Source organism: Carassius carassius, chromosome 20 (assembly GCF_963082965.1).
Source record: "Carassius carassius chromosome 20, fCarCar2.1, whole genome shotgun sequence".
NCBI classification, from domain to species: Eukaryota; Metazoa; Chordata; class Actinopteri; order Cypriniformes; family Cyprinidae; genus Carassius; species Carassius carassius.
Window position 1 is genome coordinate 21,851,303 of NC_081774.1, and position 25,186 is coordinate 21,876,488.

General features: G+C 36.3%; 1 protein-coding gene across 9 annotated transcripts in view; it reads left to right on the top strand.

The window, feature by feature from the left end:
* ptprfb (protein tyrosine phosphatase receptor type Fb) overlaps positions 1–25,186 on the top strand; it is a 188,008-nt gene that overhangs the window by 88,309 nt on the left and 74,513 nt on the right. For all 9 annotated transcript variants that reach the window (XM_059502170.1, XM_059502169.1, XM_059502172.1 and 6 more), the window contains exons 3-4: positions 10,627–10,772; positions 12,501–12,642. In XM_059502170.1, coding sequence (XP_059358153.1) covers positions 10,627–10,772; positions 12,501–12,642 — 288 coding nt within the window. The remainder of the gene's footprint in view (positions 1–10,626; positions 10,773–12,500; positions 12,643–25,186) is intronic.

Here is a 25,186-nt window from a genome sequence, read left to right on the forward strand (position 1 = left end):
GGGCACTATGATTTCCGCGATGCGGAAAACGTGGATGGAATTTTGAATGAATTAATCAAAAGTAAGTCATTACACTTAAATCAAATCACGATATGGACTAGTATCTGTCAATATTAATCAGCAAAAGTCAATTTAATTATGAATCCTGCATGTTCTGCGGGGCTCTGTTAATGAGGCGTGTGGATTCATTTACTACACACATCTTGAAGCGCTCGTGACGCTCGCGGTGATTTCAGCTTCTGTCGTCTCACTAAATGAGGATGTTAACACATGAACAACATCTCCAGAACTGCTGTGTGAGTCACTCCATGAGCATTTGACTGTTTGATTTAAGTAAAACTAGCATCATATCACATGCACAGAACTGTAAAGGTATTGTATTCATGGCAATCCGTCAAAATAAATGTCAAGTTTGATGACATTGTGCCTATTACTAGAATGTACATAGCCTACTACTACTACTAAAATGAAACAAACAAAGGAATAATCACACAACATTTCTTCCATGAATTAATTTTAATAGTAAATCCCCTTTGTTTGCCAAAAAACGAAGTTTGCTTAATTTTCAGTTATTAAAAGATAAATAAAATTAATACTTTATGCCTTTATTTGATAACCAGACAATTTTAAATACCCAACAAAGAATTTCTAAGATAAAAAAAAAAAAAATTAATAAGGCTACTTTAAGAAAAAAAAAAAAAAGAATAAATTAAGTTGGTTTATGCATTCAAATAACTAGACATGCTAAAACACAGAATTCTGTAACAAAAAGATTTGGTGAGAAAAAACAATTCATACGGCCCTTAATGTGTAATATTTGTTAAACTTTTAATAAATTGATGTGTGAAATGTATATGTTTTATGATTTGAATTAATTAGACATGCTTTTTGATTAATAAAACTTAATTTAACTATGAAAAAGTAGTAGAGAAATTTTTTTATGGAGAAAAAAAATGAATAATAATTAAAAAAAATGGAATTTAGGAAAAAAAAAATTATGGATTGCATAGGGCCCTATATTTACATTTTATTAGACATTCTATCGAAATCGGGAATAGAAAAGTATAAAATGTCGTTCTAATAAAAGTTTATTAGAAACTGTATATATATATTTATTTATTTAAATGACATTTGTAGTCATCTTAGACTCACTTGAAGTTAATATTTAAAATCAATTTATTATTTAATTTAATAACTCTGTCAAATGCAATGTTTAAGCAGATATCAGATGATATTTTAATATTTATTATGATATTCATTTTGCGATGCCAAAATATACTTTTTTTTCACTTTTTGGGGTATTTTGTGATGCCTAAATTCACAAAATAATTGATTTTAGTTTTTAATGTCTTTTTTTTATGTAGACAAAATAGTACAGAATTTAATATCTGTTGACCAGGCTTGTGATATCAGTGTATTTCTTATTATTACTAGTGGTCTCAGACTTTTTAAACTTACTGTATGTCCTTCCACTTGCCATTATTTTTTCCTGTATTCTGTGTGCACACTATGTCACAACAAATACCATCCAGTGACAAAAGCTGCACCGTGCACATTTATAAGCAGTTGCAGCACTGTGAAGTTGCTGCATTGTCAAGAATCTTCTCCAAGAGCCTTTTTGAGATGAGGGTTGTGGGGGCAATTCGGCTTGTTAATATCCATAAAGCATTTTTATGTAATCACAGACATGAGCAGCTAATCACATTAGTACAGACTTGTGTCTGAGAGCTTATGACATTTTGTTGTGATGAATTCACATCCCCAGCTTCTCATCTGCATTAAAGCTGGCTTCTCCTCATTCTCCTCTGAGTCCCATCATAACCTTTTTTTCTGTCCCCTTTGTGCTGACCCCATAATTGTCAATGACTAATGTTCTTTGTTCGTGTACAATGTGACCCACACACTTGGCTTGCACAGGCCTCCATGATTGGGCAGGCTGGCAATATGAACCGCATTTCGTGTTGATCCTTCTCTGCATTTCGTGAGTTGCTCTTCTAAATAGCTCTGTTCTAACATTCTTGCAGAAATATGCACCACATGTTCAGTTCATGGTGCCTGCAGTAGAATATTTTGTATCTCCCTCGACTGTAGCATTTTTTTCCCCTCATCATTGTGGGAGGCTGCTTCCCAAAACTTGAAGAGCATTTATATTAGGTTACCTGTTTGGGTAACCTTGGCCAGACTGTTTACAGGTTAGATGCTGTTTCTGGCTATCTTTGCAATTGGCTATAAGCTATAAGCACACATTAATATTTAAAAAATTTAAAGGAATAGTTTACCCCAAATGTATTATTATTATTATTTTTTTTTTTTTTTTCATTGTTTGCATATGTTTTGCAGAATGTCCAAGTTGTTGCCCTTTTTAAATATGGAAAATGTATTGTGTTTGTGTGTGTGTGTGTGTGTGTGTGTACTTGTTTATGCTACAAAGTAAAACCTGAAATCTTTTTTTTTTATGCATTACAAAATAGTAAGCTATGTTCATCTGAAAGTGTGGTACTTTTATACTGTTTGATTAGTATAAAAGTAATAGAAGTCTATGGAATGTCCCCATAATTCACAGAAACAAGTGTGTATGTGTGTGTGTGTGTGTGTGTGTGTGTTGTTTAATAATTGCAAGGCCAATTTAGAAATAATTTGGTGTCCAGACCTGACAGTTTGGCTAAAAATAATAATTAATGATAGAATTTTCATTTTTGGGGGAACTATCCCTTTAATAATGACTATTTCTTGAATTAAATTAATTAGATATGTTCATAGGATATTTGTAGAGTAGCTAAATGGTATAACATAATTAAATAAAGGACAGTCTCATGGAGTCTTTTGTATTTGTGGATCTGCTATGGTGAATTCATTTTAATGAACGTTCCAGTCAAGTCCAGGCCCATTTGTGTTTAGATTCCAAAGGGACTGTAATTAAATTTTCTCCTGACACATGGTGTGAAAGTTTAAATGTTCCAGACTTAGAAAAGGGCATAGGTAAAGATGTGTGAGCAGTGAATGGGTGGGCTTAAAGGGGGACTTTACCTTGGGAAGCTGCATTAATTTGGTTAGTGTAAGTCAGAGGGGCTTTGACTGTGATGGATGACGTAACCCATAACGGGTCTCCATTGATCCAGCATCAAGCTACTGATCTCCTCTGCAATCCTACATCCCTGTTTCGTGTCCATTCCTCGGGGGGCACTTAAGCTTTTCTCTGCCCTCCCGCCAGTCAGTGGCACAGGCTGTGCCAAGGTGACGGCTGCCCTTTAACTAACAGCTTTAAAAGCACCCTGCCTCCCTCCTCTGAGCTCTCCCGGAGCTGTTTATGCATGAAGATGAAAAAGACTTTCAAAATCAGTACATGTGCGCACTCATTTAATATACAACTGCAAGATCGTGTTGCTTAAACATGTGCTACTTAAATATGAAATATTCTTGAATTTGACTAAAATAGTCCTAAAATGACACTGTTAAACAATGTCTGAAATCACTTAAAAAATCTGGAATTTATATTATATTATAATATATTATATTATATTATAGAAAAAGCATTATAAAAGCATATATAATTTGTATTTTATTCAAATAAAATTTACTTTGTGAAACATGGCATTTATTTTTGTCATAAAACATTTATTTTTATTTATTTAGTTAGTTTTTGTTGTTATTATTATTATTATTATTTATTTTATTTTTTTGTATGTGCAGTAACCATGACACAATTCTTTTGGTAAAGACTCAAAAAAAGCACAAGTTTCAAAGCTTGTTTGAAAAATCCTCGGGCAGAATTCCCATTACTCACTTCCAGTGTAGCTGAAGCTAGAATATTTTTCCTCAAACTGAGTCCTCTGAGGAAAACGCTGGGTTAACTCGGATTACGTGCAGGTCATAGCAAATAAAGCAGCCAGATTTATGACCACGTATGTCATAATTGCGGCCTTCGATAATAGCGTAGCTGTGGTGCGCAGGCTCCTGAGGCTCTCTAGAATGGTCTCGGACGATCACTTTGGGTTAACCTTTCAAAATAATTCCAATCTGGTGATATTTCATGGCTCCTTAATCTTTCATAGTGCCTGGCTGCCCTAAGCGTTCAGAGTCACCCAGAACTTTCTGTACCTTCTGTCTAGTACAGTTCTCAGCCTGGTGCCACATGCAAACCAAGTGTTATGCTCACTTATCTGTGTTCTCATGCAAACATTCCTCTTGTCCCTTTACCAACAGTGAGGCCTATTGTGCGCATGCTTTCGATGTTCTGTGCGCCTCATAACAATGGTCCTACGAGAGGCCAGTTGGAATGCACTTGGATTAGCGCCGGTGTGTGTTTTAGTATTGATGGCTCTGTCTAAACAGGAAGGTTTTCTCTTCGAGGCAGAATAACTCTATTGTTCTATCATGAGGGCCGAGTAATGATGTAGTAACAATATTCCCTCATGATTGCTCATCTCCGTCTTTGATCCAATATCATGTCGACAGTGGGAAAGACAGATAATGAGTCACGGCTTTGAAGACTTTAAATGCTGAAGTAATGCTAAACCTCCACTAAACCGCCTGGTCATATGATACAGATTACCTCTATTAAACAGGAAGCTCTTTTTTTCATCAACTTGTCAACGACGCATGATGGAACATTGAGCTAATTCCTTTAGTAAATGATTTTTCCCCTCAGTGGCTACATGTGTACTCTCCACCCAGGCAGTGTAAGAACTTTATTTAATCTTCATTTCTGTCAGTTTAGACACTTTTTTTTCTTTCTTAAAACTATGCTATAACGACTTGAACTATGTGACTTTGTAGGGTACTTTTTTGAATCAGCCTCAGTTTTCATTTACTTGAGTTTTAAAGATATTTAGTTTCCCACAGAAGTAGGTTTGGAGTGACATGAGGGTGAGTAAACGATAACAGAATTTTCCTTTTTGGCTGAACTAAGATAGTTCTCCAGCAGTGTCTTAGGGGGAAAGCCATTACTTTAATGCTCTTCACAGAGGGAACTGCATAATTGTGCTCAGAATTTGTGTTCCGCACATTCTCCTAAATAATTTAATAACGTTAGAAAGTGGCGCACTCAACAACAGCCTAACGCACTGATCCCTTAGAGAAAAAATTCCCACTGGGAATCGATTTTCCTTTATTCATTTATTTATTTATTAAGAATCCCACTTCAATCCCACTTCAATCCCCCAATCATTTGTTTATCTCTGTTCTTTGTTCCATTGAATTCTGCATATATCTCTCTCAAGTCCTGCAAAAGCAAAGTGTTGATAAGTTTAATTTCAGACAACTTCTAAAGCCATTCGTCGCTTTGTCTAAAAGCATACCCGTCGCTGTGAGAGTTTGCTGCAGATGCCAATGCATGGGATTTAACGAAGGAATTGTGCATGTTAATGAAGGAAACTGGAGATATTGAACTGATAGAGCAAAATTACTGTCTTGATGTAGAGTTAATTGAAAGCTAAATCCTGTAAAAGGTCTAAAACTCAGTTAATGGACAAGTTTCAGTAAAACAACCACATATGATAGCATCGGACACATTTCCGCTCAGTGCATGAGTGAAAATGATAACTTGGCTTATCTATTATTAATGAGAATGAATGGTTGGCTCCCTGCTTTGCGTATTGATCCTTGTACTCAATCCGGATTGGGTGTTTCTGCGGAACGAGAATGCTGCTAATTGCCGGGTGTCCATTTGTCAACTCCACTCTAAAGCCTTTTTTCTTAAAAGCCGTATAAATGCTTAAAACATTCCCTTAAATTCTGATGCATTTTGCAACACAAGCTTCCTCTAGGGAAGCCCTTAAATTGTCCATTTTGTAAATGGCTGTAACTTTAAGACACAAATAAAAACGTGTTCTCAAGTAAAAGTAAAGTTTTTTTCATCTTGACAGGAATTTTTGTCCCACATGTCTGTCTCCTATTACACTGGCCACATGCCACTGTCTAAAGCATAGCTCTAGTCTGTAGGAAATAAATGTCAACAGGTGTCTAAGGCCACCTGTTCTGGCGCCTGTGGATTTATTGAGTTGGTTAATACAAAAGGACTGGGACGACAGCGCAGCCACCTGGGAGGTCGGGGCCCGGTCCCTCTCATCTCCTCCTATGACCTGTGCTCTCAACAGTGTCTCTTTGAGCGTCAAGTAACCCTGAGCCCTGAACCTCTCTTCTGTCAATTTACAAACATGTTGAGGGCACAACTGCACTACGCCAATCTGTTGGCTTTGAGACTTTGAGAGCTCTACATATGTTTCAAGAGCACCTAGAAGAAAAGTCACTGGCCAATGGAAAGGTCTTCTGGATTGCCATCTCAATCAGAATATATAATAAACACCACAATAAATGTAACTAATCTGGCCTTTTTGCTTTTTAGCAAGGCCTGTATGGTTCCAAACGCATTCCTAGGTTGTTTCTGACTTGACTAGGCCAGGGATTTATATTTATGTATTTAAATATATGGAAATAAATCTATGTAGAAAACCATTGTTTATTTCAGCTTAGCAAGTTGCAAAGGCAATGATTCTCATTTTCATGTAGTCTAACTTGATATACTAACACTAAAAGTTTAAATGGCAGAACAAAATTACAAAACTTTAAAATGAAAATAGAAAATAGACAAATAGAAATGACTTGAAAATATTTATAACTATAATACAATTGTAATGAAACTAATTAATTTGTGTACTTAAGGATGTGATTTCACACACGATACCGCCTTTTTATGATTGAAACCATGTATTTTATATATATATATATATATATATATATATATATATATATATATATATATAAATTTAAAGTATAATTTTTTACACAATTACTTGATCATTTAAAAACATTTATTCTGACTTTTGGAAGAGTAATAATAATAATAATATAATCAATTAATAAAAAAAATGATTAATAATTATTTTGTTGGAATGCATGTTATTACAAGATTTATTGATTGATGACTGACACAATTGCAAGATCATTATTTAAAATAAATTATTATGAGCATTGCGATAGGTGGAAGAGTAAATAATCGTAATAATAATAACAACAACAACTATTATTATTATTGTTATGTTGGGATAATTATATTTTTTTATTACAAGAATAACAACACTAGTAATGCTAAATGATTGGCTGTAGTAGTAGTTGCAGAATTAAATACATTAGTGTTAATATTTTTTTATTAATAGTAATATTAATATTAGTAATATAAGTAGTATTGTTGTTTGTAGTTATATAAATTGCTGCAGACCTATTTTCAGTCTATGTGTCTATCCAAACAAAGCATACAAAAGTTAGTGGTGACTGTGTTGTCGAGTGCTATTCTTAAAGACCATTGATTAATAAAGCTAAAGTTGAAATTGTTTGAATATCAGCTAAACGTATTGATCAAACCAATTATATGCCTGTCTACACTCTCTTATTATCTGTCTTTCCCCAGGACCTCTGTAGTTCATTCATGCATCTCATCTGCCTAAACTCTCAGAAGTTTCTATGTACTTTAATTCGAAACATGTGCCCAGATGGGTTAATGCCCGCTGATCCTTGCTCGTAAACAAATGAGAGGAAAACCCCCCACATGCTGAGTACATCTAATAGAATTGTCATGACAGATGTTAGAGCACTCTTGTATGTCAAAGTGGCGTTAATCTCAAGCTGTAAATCTCACGCACACCCAAGTATTCATTTTTTTGGAAAATCCCAGCAAGGTAACTGGAGAATCTTATTGAGGTTTTACCCATTAAACTACCAGCAGCTAACCACGAAGACTGCTACGAGGAGGCCATGAGCTCTCAAACTTCCTCTCCACTCTCTTGTGTGGTTATAAAGGAGATAAAAGTGGCCAGAAAGGCTTTTATGAGGGTATGCATTGCTCTGCGGTGCCAATCAAACTGGTCTCTAGGGGAACCGGCACGTAAATGTCATTTAAATGTCAGGCCAGCCAATACCCCTGTGGGTCATGGGGGTGCTATTATGGTACACACTGGCTTAGATTTTACAATGGAGCCACATGCAGGTGCGTACACACAAACAGACTCACAGTTGTGGGCATCATCTTCTCAGATAAAGCTCCAGTGGGGGTTGTGTCCTAGAGCAAGGGCAGCCCGAGCCGCCCGGTACACCGTACTGATGTTTTAACAAACACCCCGTCTGCTAGTCAGTACTTCTCCACCTTAACCGGTAGGCACTATGTTATGTTAACTAGGAATTGATTTTGTTTTCTTCTGCACTACCCCTCTGATCCCAGAGTATAAAGGAGGAAGGACACCGTTGCGGTGGCACCGTATTCCCTTGGCTTGTTCCCTCCAAGAGAATCATATGTACTACCGCATGTAGTCTCCACACTGCTGTAATTTATCTCTCCCTTGACTAAGAGAGGATTAGATTCCCACTGAGAGCCGCCCGCTAGAACACTGCAATCTATTCCAGCGTATTCCGTGGTTCACTGGAGATGTTTCACTGTGATAATGGATTTTGTGTCCTCTTCCTTATGAACGAGATTATCAGAAATCACGAGACTGATCAACTGAGATCAGATAAAGGTGGTTTTCAGGGTCCAGTTTGTGTATTTTAATGGAGGTGAAGAATTTACAAATGGGATTCTGTTGGTTTAATAAGGATGGGTTTCGGATCTGATGGCATTAGTGAATGGTAATACAAGTACCATTCACTTATTTAAGGGGGAAGTCGTGGCCTAATGGTTAGAGTCGGATTTATAATCCAAAATGTTGTGAGTTCAAGTCTCGGGCTGGCAGGAATTGTAGGTGGGGGGAGTGAATGTACAGCGCTCTCTCCTGCCTTCAAAACCATGACTGAGGTGCCCCTGAGCAAGGCACCGAACCCCCAACTGCTCCCCGGGCACCGCAGCATAAATGGCTGCCCACTGCCCCGGGTGTGTGTTTAAAGCGTGCACTCTGCATGGGTTAAATGCAGAGCACGTACCCCGAGTATGGGTCACCATACTTGGCTGTATGTCACGTCACTTTCAAGTAGTAGGTTTTGTATAATATTTAATGTTTGCAAATGTATTTTTTTACTTGTTTACTGTGTGATGCATTTGTTGTTGTTTTGTTTTTTTCTTGTCTAAAATAAATCTAAAAGCAAACTTCAGTTCGTAAAAAAAAAAAAAAAGAAACGTTGGATATACATTTGAGAATAGCTTGTATTTGTGTTTATTTATTATTATAATTACTTTTACAAAGTTTCTCATCACTGTTGCGTTAATCTTTTTCACTAAATAAACACAAAAGGCAATATTCCCTGTATGTTTCCTGCTTTTTAAAATATATTTATTGTTAAAAGACTTTTTACAGAAACTTTTATGGATAAATTTGAATTAAATGCGTTTCTCTAATTTATACGTAATTGCATTAATAGCTGGGTAGACGAAAGTTACTTTGTGAACTTAAAATGAATAATGTTTGCTTTGGCCTGTATTTATTATAATATTTTATTGATTATATTAATACAATTGCATACTTTCTTTTATATTTTAGGAAACAACTCTTTGGTGCATTTTCTAAACAAAGAATGTTGAAATCTGTCCAGCGCATGTTTTATAAGGTCGAACACTGGCCTGCTTGTCCTTGAAGATTATTTCCCAGCCTGGAGAGAGCAGCTACAAAGAGTTTTTTGTGTTTTTTTTTTTGATAATATCTGTATGCCATAATGTTTATATACTGTGAGATTCACCTTTCACCCACATCACCCACTATTTCCGCAAAATGTTGCGCAGTAGCTGCAATTCTGCCAAATTGTCTTTCTCTGCTTGATCTGGTATCGATATCCTTCGAAGCAAGCCATTACATGTTTAAAAATGAGTCAGCCAATATGTTTGGGTCTTTATCTTCTAGCTTGAGCAGTGATGAAATGTGTCCCATTGTTGTTTGTATTGTAAATGCATGACAAAGATGCAGGGTGTGTGAGCTTCTTTCCCAAAAAAGCACAAACATTAGCGTGCTCCGACCGGCCTGTTTAAAACCAACTCTGAATGTTGTTTAGCCACAAGCCCTTCATTCTGTATTCAAAAGGAGGAACGTTGTCAATAGTATGGCTATACTATTGACAACGTTCCTTCTTTTGAATACAGAATGAATTGTTTTGATTCCACGTGTCCACGTGCAAGTGTTTGTAAATTCTTGGAGCCACTTTTGGCAGTGGAGTCATAGTAACAATGTTTATTATCCGTTTTCCAGGACTGTAGCATTTAATTTAATTTCTTTATTAAAACATAGATGTTCTAGGCCCAGATTTATTAAACAGGTCAAATTAGCATTAGAACACAATTCCATAAAAGCGCCGATGGGAGGGGAAAATTCTGTGGGCGATTCACTAACAATGCGCACATTAAAGAACATTTTTGGCTTTTAAGCTGTTTTTGGTATGTTTTGTAAAATATTGCCAAAAACATTTGTCGAATATTTGACATTGTTTGTCAGTTAGTAGCTCTAGTAATCTTTATTAAGGTTACAATGTCTGTTATACACAGAATAGGCCATTATGACATATGTTAGGTGACTTCAGGGCGAAAGTTAGCTTAGTTCCCGTGTGAAGAATCGCCGTGCATAACTAGCTTAACATGGTTTTGCATGACCACAGTTCAGGAACTAATGGCTGCTCTCTTTCTCTCTCTGTTTTTTTCTTTCTACCTCACTTTTCAAGGCTTGCCAAATTTCATCAAATCTCCAGAGGACCAGACGGGGATTTCGGGAGGAGTGGCATCCTTTGTGTGCCAAGCAGCGGGTGAGCCGAAGCCTCGGATCACATGGATGAAGAAAGGAAAGAAAGTTAGCTCGCAGCGCTTTGAGGTGACTAACTGTCTTTCCCTGCCTCTCCTTAGTGTGTCACTGTCTTTCCCATGCCACCTCATCATGATGCCTTTCTTCTTCCCATCATCAGTCGTTTTCGCAACACTCTTGATTTTCTTCATATGCTCACATATTCTCTTGTGTTGAAGTCAGCCACCTTACAACCCTTTGTGTTGTCCCTCCGTTCCCTTTGCTCTTTTTCCTGTTCTCTCTGTGTTATGGTTTGAGCTGAGATCTGAAGCGAATGTACCAAGGGTGCAAATCTTTGAATGGTTTGGGGTCAGTATGGAGCACCATTATTTTTCAACAGGGAACAAAGTTGCTTTAAAAATAAAAAAATATATATATATATATATTTATTTATAGATTAAAAATATTTGTATTTTATTTTGCATTTGTTTTGCATTTCATTTTATAATATGTTACTTATTTGCTTACAAGCAAACAAGAATAAAGGACATTTAAAAATTTTCAGAGCAAAAATTATATAAATAAATATGGCTAAATGTTATTTTTTGATTTTTAGTCTTTCAAAATGGTAAGTATGGTAAGGTCTAGTGTGTCTTCTGTGTACAAATACTTTTTTTGGAACTGCTTTGTCAAATATTGTGAAAATATATTGCGAAAATGTTTTCAGCCATATTGCCTAGCCCTGCTCTGAGGCAGTTCAGATCTCTTAAGTATCCTAAATACACTAAATGTATCATGTCTTAAGTATTCTTGCTTGGACAAAATGCTGCATGTTTCTTTGTTAAATTGAAATATAACACTATAATAATATAGCAATATAGCACTTGCATATTATTGCTCTTTTGTTGGTTTTGATTAATTCTATTGTCCTCATTTGTAAGTTGCTTTGGATAAAAGCATCTCTTAAATAACAAAATTCAAATATAATGTAAATTTACAATTTATGTGAATTACAAAACTAAATAGAAATTTTAAAACAGGCCCCAAAACATAAAAAAGTAACACAAATAAAAATAAATATCTTCATATAAGCAAAATAAGGCTTTGTCTGTGCTCTTTCCATTTAAAATTAGGCAGGCAACCACTGCATTTTAACCATGTTCGAAACAAAGATGCTGCATACATAAAACATGAGCAATTTTTTATCTAAATTAGATTGTATAATTCCAAAATTTGAAGCAAAAAAAGAATGATTTGACCTTGAGTTTTTTGAAACTATAAAAAAAATATATATATATCTGCATGAATCCGATACAGTAGACGAGCTGAACGAGATGCAAATTCACTCTCTGCCAGCAGGTGGCACTTAAAGCATTTCCTTGGTTTCTGCTGTAAACAAAGGAACGCTGCACTTATGAACTTTAATATGCATTATACAAAGGCAAGATTTGAAACAGATTTGAATTGTCACATATTTGAATCGATTTTCAACCCTGTTTAGCCCCATACACACCTTGTTGATTTGAAGTCTTCAGCATCATGGCAAGGCCGGAATTTGTGTAAATTGTAAAATAGCATTTCAATTATTTTAAACGCATGAGGAAATAAAGCCCATGCCAATAACAGTTGTCACAGTATCCACCAAGGATAGACATGGCAGTTCTAGGAGAATAACTCAAGACAGTACTTGGCTGAAAGTTCAGAGGGAAGTGATTAAAGACCCACCGCTCTTTGAAGATATACGATCTGTCTGAAGGTTTGTCGTAAATTTAAGACGAGAAGAGAGAAAAATATTTGACGGTGTGTCTTTCTTCTCAGGTGATTGAATTTGATGATGGCTCGGGCTCAGTTCTCCGCATACAGCCGCTGCGTACTCACAGAGATGAGGCCATCTATGAGTGCACAGCCACCAACAGCGTGGGAGAAATCAACACCAGTGCCAAACTTACTGTGCTGGAAGGTAAGACGCCCATGTTGGCATTTGATGGCCCTTGATTTGACCAGTATTTCATAAATTCCTGCTTTTTTGCATGACCTTTTGCCTTTATTTGGACCGTATAGTGGAGAATGACAGGAAAAGATGGGGTGGGTGGGAGTGTGGATTTGAACAATATCTGACCAATTTATTTTTATTGACAAACGTATCTATTTTAAAATCCTCAAGCCATAACAAATGCTGAAATTATTATTTATAAAAATTTTGTATTTTATCATTGAAATGGCTAGTAGATTGTACAATTTATACATTTGTAAAGAAAAAAAAGAACCAATGTGGATTTTATAAGATCTTTCTAAATTGTTAGTCAAAGCAGTTGTACATTGATTTTACATCTACATTGATTTTCTTGACAGATGGTTTCTTTCATGAACATGTGTATAGTGTCTTGCACCAATAGTGCCATATTAGGTTGTAAACCCCCATTTTAAAAATAACTCCCTAACCAATATTTCCATTGCCCCTGGATTGCATGCAAGTCATCAATACATTCATGTGCTGAGAAATAAGAGTGAAGCCAGAGACTGGAACATGAGCATCAAAATTCTGCTACTTTTAAAATGAATATCTTAAAATATCCCCCAGAATTCCTTGTGGTAATGTCTGACCCACCCCAACACCATGTGTTTGGTATTACACTGTGTAATCCCCTTTAATCTTATTTTTCACCTCCCTGTACGAGCAGACAAAGGCCATTTAGTTGAAATTAGAAGTGTTGAGTGAAGAAATCATCTGATGAATGTTGAGTCCTCTGGCCCTGTTCACAGAGGAAGAGGAAGAGAGAAGTGCCATATTGAAGGCAGGCAGTTTGGCTCTTTTAGCAGCTTTCCACAGTGAAGTGGATAAGCTGGACGCCCACAGGATCCTACAGGACAGAATGAACTCTATTTATAGCACATTGTTCATAGCGAGCAATGCATCGTTTGTGTCCTACAGCAATGCTGAAAGACCAGCACAAAGGAGAAGTTGAATGATAATGATGTTCTCTAATGACTTACTAAAGGATGTTCTCTGCGGCACATTTGGAGGGTCTTGGGAATCTCTGCCAGAAATGCAATCACCTCATCTTAAGCTCATCGAAATTATATTAGGCTGAAATATAACACATTCATTTTGATCACTGTTCAACCAGGGTGGAACTGTGGTGCTTACACTGCTTTAAATCCAATAGGTACCGTGTTTCTTTAGCCATTTGGTGCTTTTCATGTCTCAGTTTTCTTGGAAAAGAGATGGTATATAAATATGATAATGATTCGGTACCAAGGTGTATTTCACATTATACAGTCAGCCAGTCATTATGACAACATAAACACAATCAAATTGACATTTAGCATTAAATTGAGAGAACTACGTAAAGTGATATGAGAGAAGTGAGCACAGTTATGTGGGAAAGCAGTTGTCGCATGATTGACCAATTAGAATAGTATTTCAGAGAGCAAGGAAGTTAAACATGATGCAACCTTAAGCAGTCTAGTGTTTTTGTGTTTTACGGGGTTTTTTTTTTTTTTTGAGTTTTGCTTCTTTTGTGTTTTGCTTTTATTTGTGTATGTGTTTTGCTTTTGTTTTTTTGCTTCGGTTTGGTTCAGTTGAATGTTGCAAGGTGGAAGGAAAAAAAATTACCGTATCTCTCGAACAACAAGCCATTATGTACTTAAGAGAGTTCAACTTCTTAATGTTGAATGACCTGCTTTTACAGACTTGTGTTAATGTGCTAGAACTTGTTTCAGTCACAGGAATCACTCCCACATGAGTTAAGCTCATCATACACAGCTTAGGAAAATATTACTCAGTGTGTCTGCCTTTCTGATTAGCTACTTGAATCATATTGCTAAACAATTAATGTGAACTTAACATAATTGAACCCCATTTAAACAGATGGCAATTATGAAAGCATTTCTGTTGTGATTACGATTTGTATGGTTGCTCTAGAAGCATGAACAAGTCCTTTTCTTTAGAGGGCCACTGATGCGTCCTGACACGGCTTCAGGGTTCGTGTGTCGCCACACACTACACGTCTTGAGGAATACCAGCAGGTTTCATTTCAACTTCCAGGCTGCACTTGCACCAAGGTTGTGGGCGTTTAGTTGCTCACAGCTGTTGCCTGTTGAATAAAAATTTGCCATGCCTCTTTGTAATCACATTGTGCGGATGCCAACATGGGCCTCTGTGTGAATTCATAATGACTTCGTCTAGCTGCACCCCATTTATGCTCCTTATTTCTCTGTAACGGAGAGATTTGACGTTATCGACACTCAAGGACTGCAGCGAAGACTGAATGCAGAGCAGTTTGTTACATATACCTTTTGCATAGTTCGGTTTAATCATTTTCATTCCATCCGCTAAAACACAATTTTAATTTTGGGTGCATTTGACCCAGAACTTTTTCTGCCATACCTACAGAAAAAAAAAAAGTTCTTGTCTTGTCTCATATTAACGTGATGATGTACATGCTTACATGTGTCATCTAGTGAGGAATTAGAAAGACACCCAACGTCCTCTGAACCCACAGGAATGCGTTTAATTCATGGATCAGTGGAATTTATGTGTACATTGAGGATGTGGTTTCCTCATTAAATAACCTCTTCAAGAGCTCTACAGGTAACTTCAGGAGCTCTTGTCTATCAAAGTGTCTCCAACCCGACAGTGTAATTGATAAACATAACTTATATTGACAGTAAATGAATATCGAACGAGCAATTTGGAGCAAACTTCACGTTTTACATTTTTAAACCAGTGATACAGTAGTTAGAGATGGAAATTGAGAGGAATTGAACGATTGTCGCTCTGATTCAGATTTCACTTAGTGATTCCATTAATAGTTCTTTTTGTTATTCTAAGGAAAAAATTACTGAAGTTTATTGTAAAACCCTTCAAATAGCACTGACTAGCAGCAGCTTGTTTAGTCTCATGTTTCAAACACCATAACTGTTCAGTTCTTATCAGATCAGATTATATTGCATTAAATTCTCTGAAAAAAAAAACAGGTTATTACCTGTTCATATTTATTGCATCAAACAGGTTTTCTGTCTTTATCTCTCCTAAATCTATATACCTTATTTTTGGTTCTGGGTTTTTGTGTTTATTTACCAAATCAGTTTGTGAAGCATGTCCTGTGTTGAACATACCGTACGTGAGGGAAAAAGGGTCAAGAAGCAAAGTATTCACTAGAAGCAATGAATCACACTCTTGAAAATTTTAGGAGGATCCGATTTAATCCCGATGTTTTGTTTGTGTCGTGGAAAAATGCAGATTCTAGAATTGTTAACGACACCAAAAGGTTTTTGGTATTAATTTTTTTTAATAAGCCAGTTATTAAGCCAGTTCAAATGAAGATTCAGTTCTCAATGCTTCGCAGTTTTAAATATTTTTCCACCTAGACAAGTAAAAGCAAAGACCAATTTGGATCAGTACTGCCCAACATGTTACTGACAACATTTCTCATTGACTGTGCATTTCATTACAGTTTTAGATTGTTTTATTTATTTAGATTTTTTATCTTGACGTGAAGAATGACCGTTTGGGTCATTTTTTTTTTGTTTTCCTGGAAGGGCATCATTTGCTTATGCACATTCCAAGGAAGCGCTCTCAAGTTGGCTCTGGTCTCCAACTGCTTCCCCGGCACCAGTCAGCGGTCCGTGTCACAAGTTTAATTTCTCCCACCATCTGCTGGCTTGAAGCCCAGCGCTGTAGATCATGAGTGTTTGACAGTTACAAACTGCGTCTGTCTCGGGCGGCCTCTCCCAAGGACTTGTGCAATATGGCTGGGTGGAATCACTCACCTGGAGTCTGTATCGGCATCCCTGCCGCTTTTTCGAGGGCTTTGCGGTTTAACTTCAATTACTGAATTTTGAATAAAGACTAGTTTGTGTTGCGGCTTTAACCTGCAAGTTGTTGCGTAATCCAAATTAAAGGCTGTTTTCCCTCATTTTGTCTAACATCAGTAATTAATCCTGATGGAACTTGTTTGTAGCTGCCAGGTCTCATTGGAGTCACTGTACAGCCGATGCATTTATAACCCTTGTCCATAAAATCATCTCTTTCCAATGCAGTTTAGTTTGGAGGAAATGACCTCAGATGTGTGACACAGGCTTTAAATCTTTATGTAGTGGCTATTCTCTGACTGATGTTGCTCTGGTAATGTGAATAAGTAGCCCTGTGTATCTGACAGCCATGCTCACTAGGCCGCGTAATTGGAGCAGTTCACACTTTGAGTCGTCGTATGTCCGACAGCCTGGTCAGTGTAGCTTCAGGATGAAATGGGCATTTTCACTTTCAAAAGCTAAATACATGGAATAATGTAGTCCGGCGAACATGAGAAGTAGAAGTGAAGGTAAAAATATGTGAAATTCTGTGTTCAGGTAATAAAATATGAGGCTATGCTGTATAGTGGACATAATTTAGGTTGCAGAAAGCAATTTCCTGACTAATAAACAATAATTTGATTAAAATGCCATTTTATTAGGTAATTTCAGTAAATGGCATCATTCCACAAATATATCCCTGGAATGTAATCCATAACAAAATTAGTCACTATATTGTTATATAACAAACTGGCATTTTGGAATGAATTCATCTTTGCAATCAAAGGAATAAATACTATTTTAAAATGTATTTTAATAGAAAGCCATTACTTTAAACCGTAATAGTATTTCACAATATTGATGTTTTATTGTATTTTTGATCAAATAAATGCAGCCTTGGTGAGCATAATGGTGCAAAATATTAAAATTAGCTTACTGGCGCCAAGCAACAACAACAAAAACTTCACTTTAAAATATATTTAATGGCAATTTTTTTTTTTTTTTTACTGGTATCTGAGAGTATTTGCTAATTAACCAAAAAATATTCAAATCAGATCTTTTACTTAAGCACAATGTATTCAAAACTCTTTTTAAGATGCAACTTGGGTGGGGAAAAAATGCTAAAATGCTAGAGGGACAGGACGTTCCAAGACTGTGAATGTAATACATTCAAGTATCTGTTTTTCAGGTTGTTGGTTTGATGTGGTAGGACTGGCAGCTATACAGTCTGTTGTATGTTTAGTTTGATTAGCTCAGTGTCAGGGCTCTAGCACAGCCTGAAGTGAAGATGTGTTAATAGAGAGGTTCATGTGTTTGATCTTTGTTGTTCTGTCTAGCAGACTGAAAGAATAAGTAAAGACTGTCACATACACCGAGCTGAGGGGGCTTCATTTACAGCTGCTGCCATCTTACACTTTTTTTCATTTACTTTAAAGTGAACTCTAATAGAAGTAATTCAACTAAAAGGGTGTTTGAATGTGTCTTTGCTGCTTGTGTATCTTTTTTTTTTTTTTAAGATGACTTTAAGATTTTAAATGATTTCTTAATGATTATTATTTAGGTTTTCTAGTTACTAGAGCCCAACCGATATATCGGTTTGCCGGTTTTTTCTGCCGGTATGAGCCTGTCGCAGATATATCGGTATCGATATATATATATATATATATATATATATATATACATATATATATAATTTATTAATTTTTTTGGACTGATGCAACTTATACTTAGGTGCGACTTATAGTCTGAAAAATATGGTGGTAGTAATAATTAAAAATGTATATGATCCGCACCAATTTTGGGGGATCCCTTCAGCTCGAGGAACCCTCTCGAATGTGAATCAAGTGTAAATCTAGAGGCCCTCTTTCAAATGAGACCACCACCGCATTGATAGCCCCCAGGGTTCGGGAATTACTGGTGGTTAAATTCGCAGTCTGGCAGCAACTGATCTAGCAATCCCAGGGGCTCTATGCTTCTCATTGCTCCTGTAGTCTACCCCTGAAAGCATAGAGCGCTCTCTCGCTGCTGTACATATATATATATGTATTATGTATGTATTTATAATGTAAAAAAAACCTTTTTGCTGATGACCAATATGAGACCAATCTTGCTCTCTATGTCTAAATAAGGCACTCTAACAGATCGCAGATCATGTGATTTCCACAAGGCTGTCATGGCTCAAGGTGACTTGGGCCGTTGTGGTTGAGTGGAGTGAGCAGATCACCCTTCGGTTGTGGTAATGGGTCACACATGTGCTGTTGTGTACAAACCAGTGTGCTTTACCATAAAAAACAGCTATGTGCCTGTGGCAGAGCTGTAGATCATACCGAGACACAAGAAACTGGAGGACATGTAGGAAGGAGGCCGAGACGGAAAAACCAGAGTGACATACCCACGCGGATAAAGGAGGGAGAGAGACCAACGTCATACCTGCCCAACACTGATTAAGTGACTGTTGGAGGGAAGTCAGCCTGAATATTCCGGCCAGCAAGAAAAGTGTATTATTTCAAAGGTCATGGCATGCATTACACCTCTTTCCTCACCACCGACTTAGATAAACACCATGCCGCTGAAATACTGTAGGCGGGACTCCGCCACTCCTAGGGTGCGGTTCACCTTTACACGCGCTGCTTTGTTATTTACTACATGTGTCTGTGAGGTTGCAGATCCGCACGCCTAGTTATACCATTTAAAGGTGAGGATGTTTCGGGCAACTATTGATTATGCTGGGTCTGTTTTCTATCTGCAGTTTGGTCCTTATGAATTCCTAGCAGTGCTCACAATTAAAGTGAAGCAGGAGCTCTGACCTCAGTGAAACCCATTCGGACTACATAATCACTGTACACTGAAACTCAGTTCCAAAAACCAGCCTCTGCCAGCATCATAAATACATCATATGGTAGTCAGCGTAAACCAGTCACATAATACATTGTGATCAGATCTTACAAGTACAGTATACTCATTACCTTTACATTATAGAAATACATAAATAATTCAGTTGATGTTATTATAGATCTTAAAAATATAATAGAACTTTGGGGTTGGTAAGATTTTTTTTTTTTTTACATAAATAGAAACATAAGAGAAAAAATCTCTTATGTTCCTCAAGGCTGCATGTATTTTTGATCAGAAATAAATTTATGGATTTATTTGATCAAAAAAATATTATTTTGAAGTAGTTACAATTTAAAATTCCCCTCTTCACTTAAAAAAAATATATTTTATTTATTTATATATTTGAAAATGTAATTTATTTCAGTCATGGCAAAGCTGAATAGTCAGCAGCCATTATTCCAATCTTTAATGTCACATGATCCTACAAAAATAATTTTAATATGCTGATGTGCTGCTCAAGAAACAATGTTTAAAACAGTTCTGTGTCTTGATGAATGTAAATTAAGTATTTATTTTTCTTAAAATTTATTTTTGACTAATTGAATGCATCCTTAAAATTGTTAATTTATTGAAAATGAATGAATGAAACTAATTGGCCTCTAACTTTGAATATAGTATGCCTATAATTATCACACTATATATATATATATATATATATATATATATATATATATATATATATATTACATGTATGTTCATCCATAGGAGTGCTCATAAAGGTTATGTTTTGTGATAATTAGGTAATCAACTACTTGTTCTTTTCTAAACAGCTGATTGTTTTGTCTGCCTGGCTTAATTTTAAAAGCACTCAGTCTTGTCTCCAAAAATGCGATCCAAAAATGCAAATATAATAGCATGTAAAAGTTATCTCATACATCAGCCTGCAGGCAATGCAGCGTTCTGCCGTCTGATATCAGACTGTCACGGATATCACCTAACACTGATGTCATCTTGCATGAATGAATGCTGTTTTGTTCGGATACTGTGCCTGTCGCCTTTCACTTGCAATTGCTCTGATTCTCTAGAATTGAGTTATTTGTAATTTGTAAGGCTATATTGTCAGAGTATGATCTAATTTGAAGGTAAAGCATGGAATTTTTTTGATGTTGAAGTACTTTTTATCCCAGTTTAATATGCACAGACAACTGCAGAATAAGTAAGCCACTTGTAGGTTGATTTTCATTTTTGCTTAAATTTTTAGTGGAGAACGCATCTAATTTGTTGTATTTAAGTATTCACTGATGTGCCAATGAAGCTGATTTTTGGCAAGCTGGATAATGAAAAAAACTGTTTTTTTTTTTTTTTTCTAAAGAAGGACAAACCTGGACTTGAAATGCTCTCTGGAAATTAAGATATGTAGTAAAATGGATGGTGTTCTGTTGTCATATATCATTACAGAAACCCTTCTGCTCCCTCCATCAAAAGAGATGTCACCCTTAATTGCTGTCATCCATCACTCTCATACACACTCTCTGGAAATTACAAGGACATTTTGTTTCTCAAGAACTGTCAAGACTTTTACAGAAATACTACATAGTTTTTAAACATAATATTAGTTCAGAAGTTGCCTTACCTGAGTAGAGTTTCAGTGCGAAAAATGTGTGTTTGTGGACCTTTGTTTTTCTGTAACAATTGAGACCTTCTCATGCTTTAAAAAATAGTTCACATAAAAAGGAAAATGTTTTTTTCTGTATGACATTCTTTCTTCTGTAAAGTGCAATTTGGAGAATTTTGAAGAAAGTTGATGCTTTGAAAAGTTACCATTGTAATAGTGGTCATTATATGCTATATTTCCAACCTTTTGAAGCCTACCTTAGCTTTGTGTAACAAGGTAAATGGCAACTCAACTTTACTTGCTTGTCAAACAAGTGCAATTGAGCTTTTATTTGCCATATTTGATGTGAATTGATCAATTTTTATGTGTAAATAAAAGCCTAACATTAAATCTGTTGTTCATCATATATAGTGCGACTGGTTCTCTTCTGAAGACTTTGATTAAACCAGATTTAAAAGCTCTTTATGAACCCTTTGAAGCATCAAGCTAGTTTTGTTTTTATGGATGTTCAATTGAGGGAACTATTCCTGTAAAGGAATATGTCTTTAACAATGTCTTTTAAAAAATAGTCATTAAAAAAAAAGTCATTTAAAAAGAAGAAAAAAATAGTAGTCATATACTCTATGCTAAATTTCAAACTTTGTGTAACAAACAAACGTTATCCGTATGACTTTAAATAATGATGAAAGAAATATAAATATATTGAGATATATAGTAATCATTGATTTGTGAACATTGTTCTTCAAATCTGAATTGCTGATCCAAATCTACATATGATTTCTAAAGATGTGGTGTATCAGTCTCAAGACATATTGGTTGGAGAGTATGACTCTTAACCCTAAGGTTGTGGGTTCGAGTCCCTGGACGCTGCAGCATAAAATGGCTACCCACTGTACCAGGTGTGTGTTCACAGTGTGTGTGTGTGTGTTCACTTCTGTGTGTGTGCACTTTGGATGGGTTAAATGCAGAGCATGAATTCTGAGTATGGGTCACCATACTTGACTGTATGTCACATCACTTTTTATGCTTTTTTGTGTTCTTCAGAAGAAACATGCAGGTTTGGATCAACATTAGAGTGAAAATAAATATATTTTTATTATCCTTTTTTATTTATTATTATTTTAGAGTGAACTATATCACTGTAGCATGGAAATTACAGCAGTCTCATGAGATTGGACATAAGCATGCGTGATCCGTCTCTGAAGAACGGCTTGTTCTCAGTGCGAGTGCCCCACGGTGCTTCATCACTGTTTGAGCATCCTCTTCTGCAGCGACGTGTTTGTGCAGGGTGAGAATAACTCTGGCTGACGTGGACGGGGACAGCACTCGGGCTGTTTCACAGTGGGGTCTGAGGACAGAGACTTGTCTCTTCAGCGGGGTTCTGATTAGACCCATCACCCTGCATGCCATGCTCTATTCTCCCTGGTAATTGGAGCTAGCAGGAGGTTGGCATGTACCCCTTGTGTCCTCCATTTCCCTATTTATCCTCCCATGGTGACCCCACCTCCCCACACGACTTCTCATGTCGGATCCAATGTAATGGGTGTTATGTCCCTCGTTGCTCTGACCCACCATTGAGGACATGAAGCCTATGCATGTCTCAACCACATTTACGGCAGCCTTGTCGTTCACATTAGCTGGGTTCACCGTTCCCTTTCTTCTGCCTTTAGGACGTTCTGTCCTACTTACTCCCGAGCACCTGAGACGCCATTGTTATTCTCTTGGCAACTGCATTGCTTTGTTTTCGTAATGATGCAGAGTTAGTTCTTCTCCATTCTTTGCCATTCTTTGGCTTCATTCAACACTCAACTTTTGTAAATATCAGATAGTTATCGCCTACTTTTGAGCCTCTGTGTTTCACCTTTATCAGATTGCTTATAGCAGTGAATAGAAGTCTCAACTCGTAATTTACTGTTTCACAGAGAACAATGTTCCTTCTGTTTCCACAAAACTGATTACAGATGGATTTGTGGTATGCTACTCTGTTAGCTCCCTTTTGTGGTCACATGCATCGATAAAGCTGGGCTGCTTCTGGACTGGCTCCACAGCCAAGGAGATAATACAATATATTGCCATCTGCAAGAGCCTGCATGGTCTTATCACTCTAGTAAGGTCTCATTAAATACCCGCTTTGGGTCTCTGGACGGCAACAGTAGATTTCCAGTTCAGGAAGGAAATTTGATTGGTTATGATCACGGATACTAGTGTTACTGTGGCACCTTTTTATGGAGGTTGTCACAAAGACCTAACTATAAGCTTTAAAAGATCCTGAAGGACCTAGCTTATGCCAGCTAATAAAACATAATTTTACAGTAATGTACAATATGAAAAATGGGGATTTATTTTGGGATTTACTGAATATTATGTTTAACAGTATTTGTTTTTTATTATTCTTATTTTTAAATATTAACTTAGTGTATAAAGAAGCGTGAGCTATTAAATATCTAATATCAACCAATACCGATAAATTTAAGTATGGTACTGATATAATAGTGAAAATAGAAAATGAATAGTCTCTTTAAATTTCAGCTTGGAAAGAAAAATATTTAATTGCACACCTTAAACTTGTCATACAACTACCATTCAAAATGTTAGGGTTATGCTCTCTTATGCTTGCTAAGTCTGCATTTATTTGATAAAAAAGAAAAAAATAATGCTGTAAACATAAAAATTGTGAAATACTATTACAACTTAAAATAACTGTTTCTATTTTAATGTATTTTATAATGTAGTAAATAAACCAAAATTTCATCAATAGCGAACGATAGAGCCAAACCCAGTGTAAAAGTACTTGAGCATGATGTGTGAATGTTAGACGATATTTTGGTAGTCATGAAGCTTTGCATCACAGTCGAGCTGCTATCTTTGTTCCTCTTGAAATGCCAGTAGGCTTAACTGCATTTTTAAAGTAACATGACACACATAAGGTGTTGACGTTGCATAAAAACTTGAGCCTGCACTCTTTGTCTGTAATTGTCAGGATTAATGCTTCTCATATACCATGACCTAAGCCGTTTGCGTAACCTTTCAGACAAAGGTAAAATAAAACTCTGCAACACAAGCAGAGAATCTCAAAACATGACATCGCTGCCATGAAAGTTCAGTTTCTCTCAATTGACTGCTAGCAGGTATATTTCTGCAAAGCTCTCTTGCCGTTTCTCCTTACAAGATGGCATCCCAATTACCCACCAAATGTATCGCCCCGTCAGAAGCCAAACACCTTGTCATAAGTGCTCCGGAGAAACAATGAAACTAGCGTTGGCAGGCTTTTTAAATTCAAGCCACCATCTGCTGCAGCGCCCACATGTATGATACGGCAGAGACTCGGGACAGAGCGGGACATTTTGTAGACTTTTACCTATTTATCTTAGTAATGGAGTCCTTGCTCAACTCAGTATAAGCACGCAAGAATTGTATTAAAAACACATTTCTGAGCTTTGAGTCTGTTTTTTTTTATCCTCATGCATAGTAGAGGTGTAAGTGATAAAAGTGCTTTCAGGGATGGAGAATGGAGCTTTTATTTAGGAAATGCAAAAGCCTAACCATCAGTTTGTTTCCCACTGTGCTTTTCTTTTATGGAATAAATCCATTCTTTTCTCATTTTTTTTAGCTTCACGTACCATTTGTTTCCTTATTCATTAGAACTCAGTATTCCTGTAAGAAAGTATCTGTCATTATAAACATCACTAACAAGCAAAAAATATTAGTAACATGCTTTTCAAGGTGCAGTCAGCTATTTTGTATTTCCTCATTAAAAAGTTATGATTTGTGATGAGTAGGTAAAAAAGTAGTACAATGTACATAAGATGAAAACTTCAGACACATTAGTTGCCTAATAAAAACTGTTTTATTTTACGTCATAGTGGCTACCATGTTGAGTTCACATGACCATCTGAATGCATCTCATTTGATTTCAGTAACCATCCTGTTGTTGGACTCTTTCACTTGTTTAATAAATGAATCATGCTAGGAAGCTAATTTCTGCAGTGGCATCCATAAACGAGAATGTTTTCTATTGCTTCATCCACACCGCTAGGTGTCATTATAAAACTTTCACATTAAAAAAAAAAACCCTGAATGGAAATTATGTACACATTTAACAACACGTGTATATATGAAAATATAGCACAAGTATATCTGTTACTTTGCACTCCCAATACACTTGTGAAACTTTTTTCCTCACTTTGTCATTTTTTTGCAAAACTGATATAGAAGTCTGTAAAATCCATCTTCAGACTCAGCTCAGGAGAAACAGCAG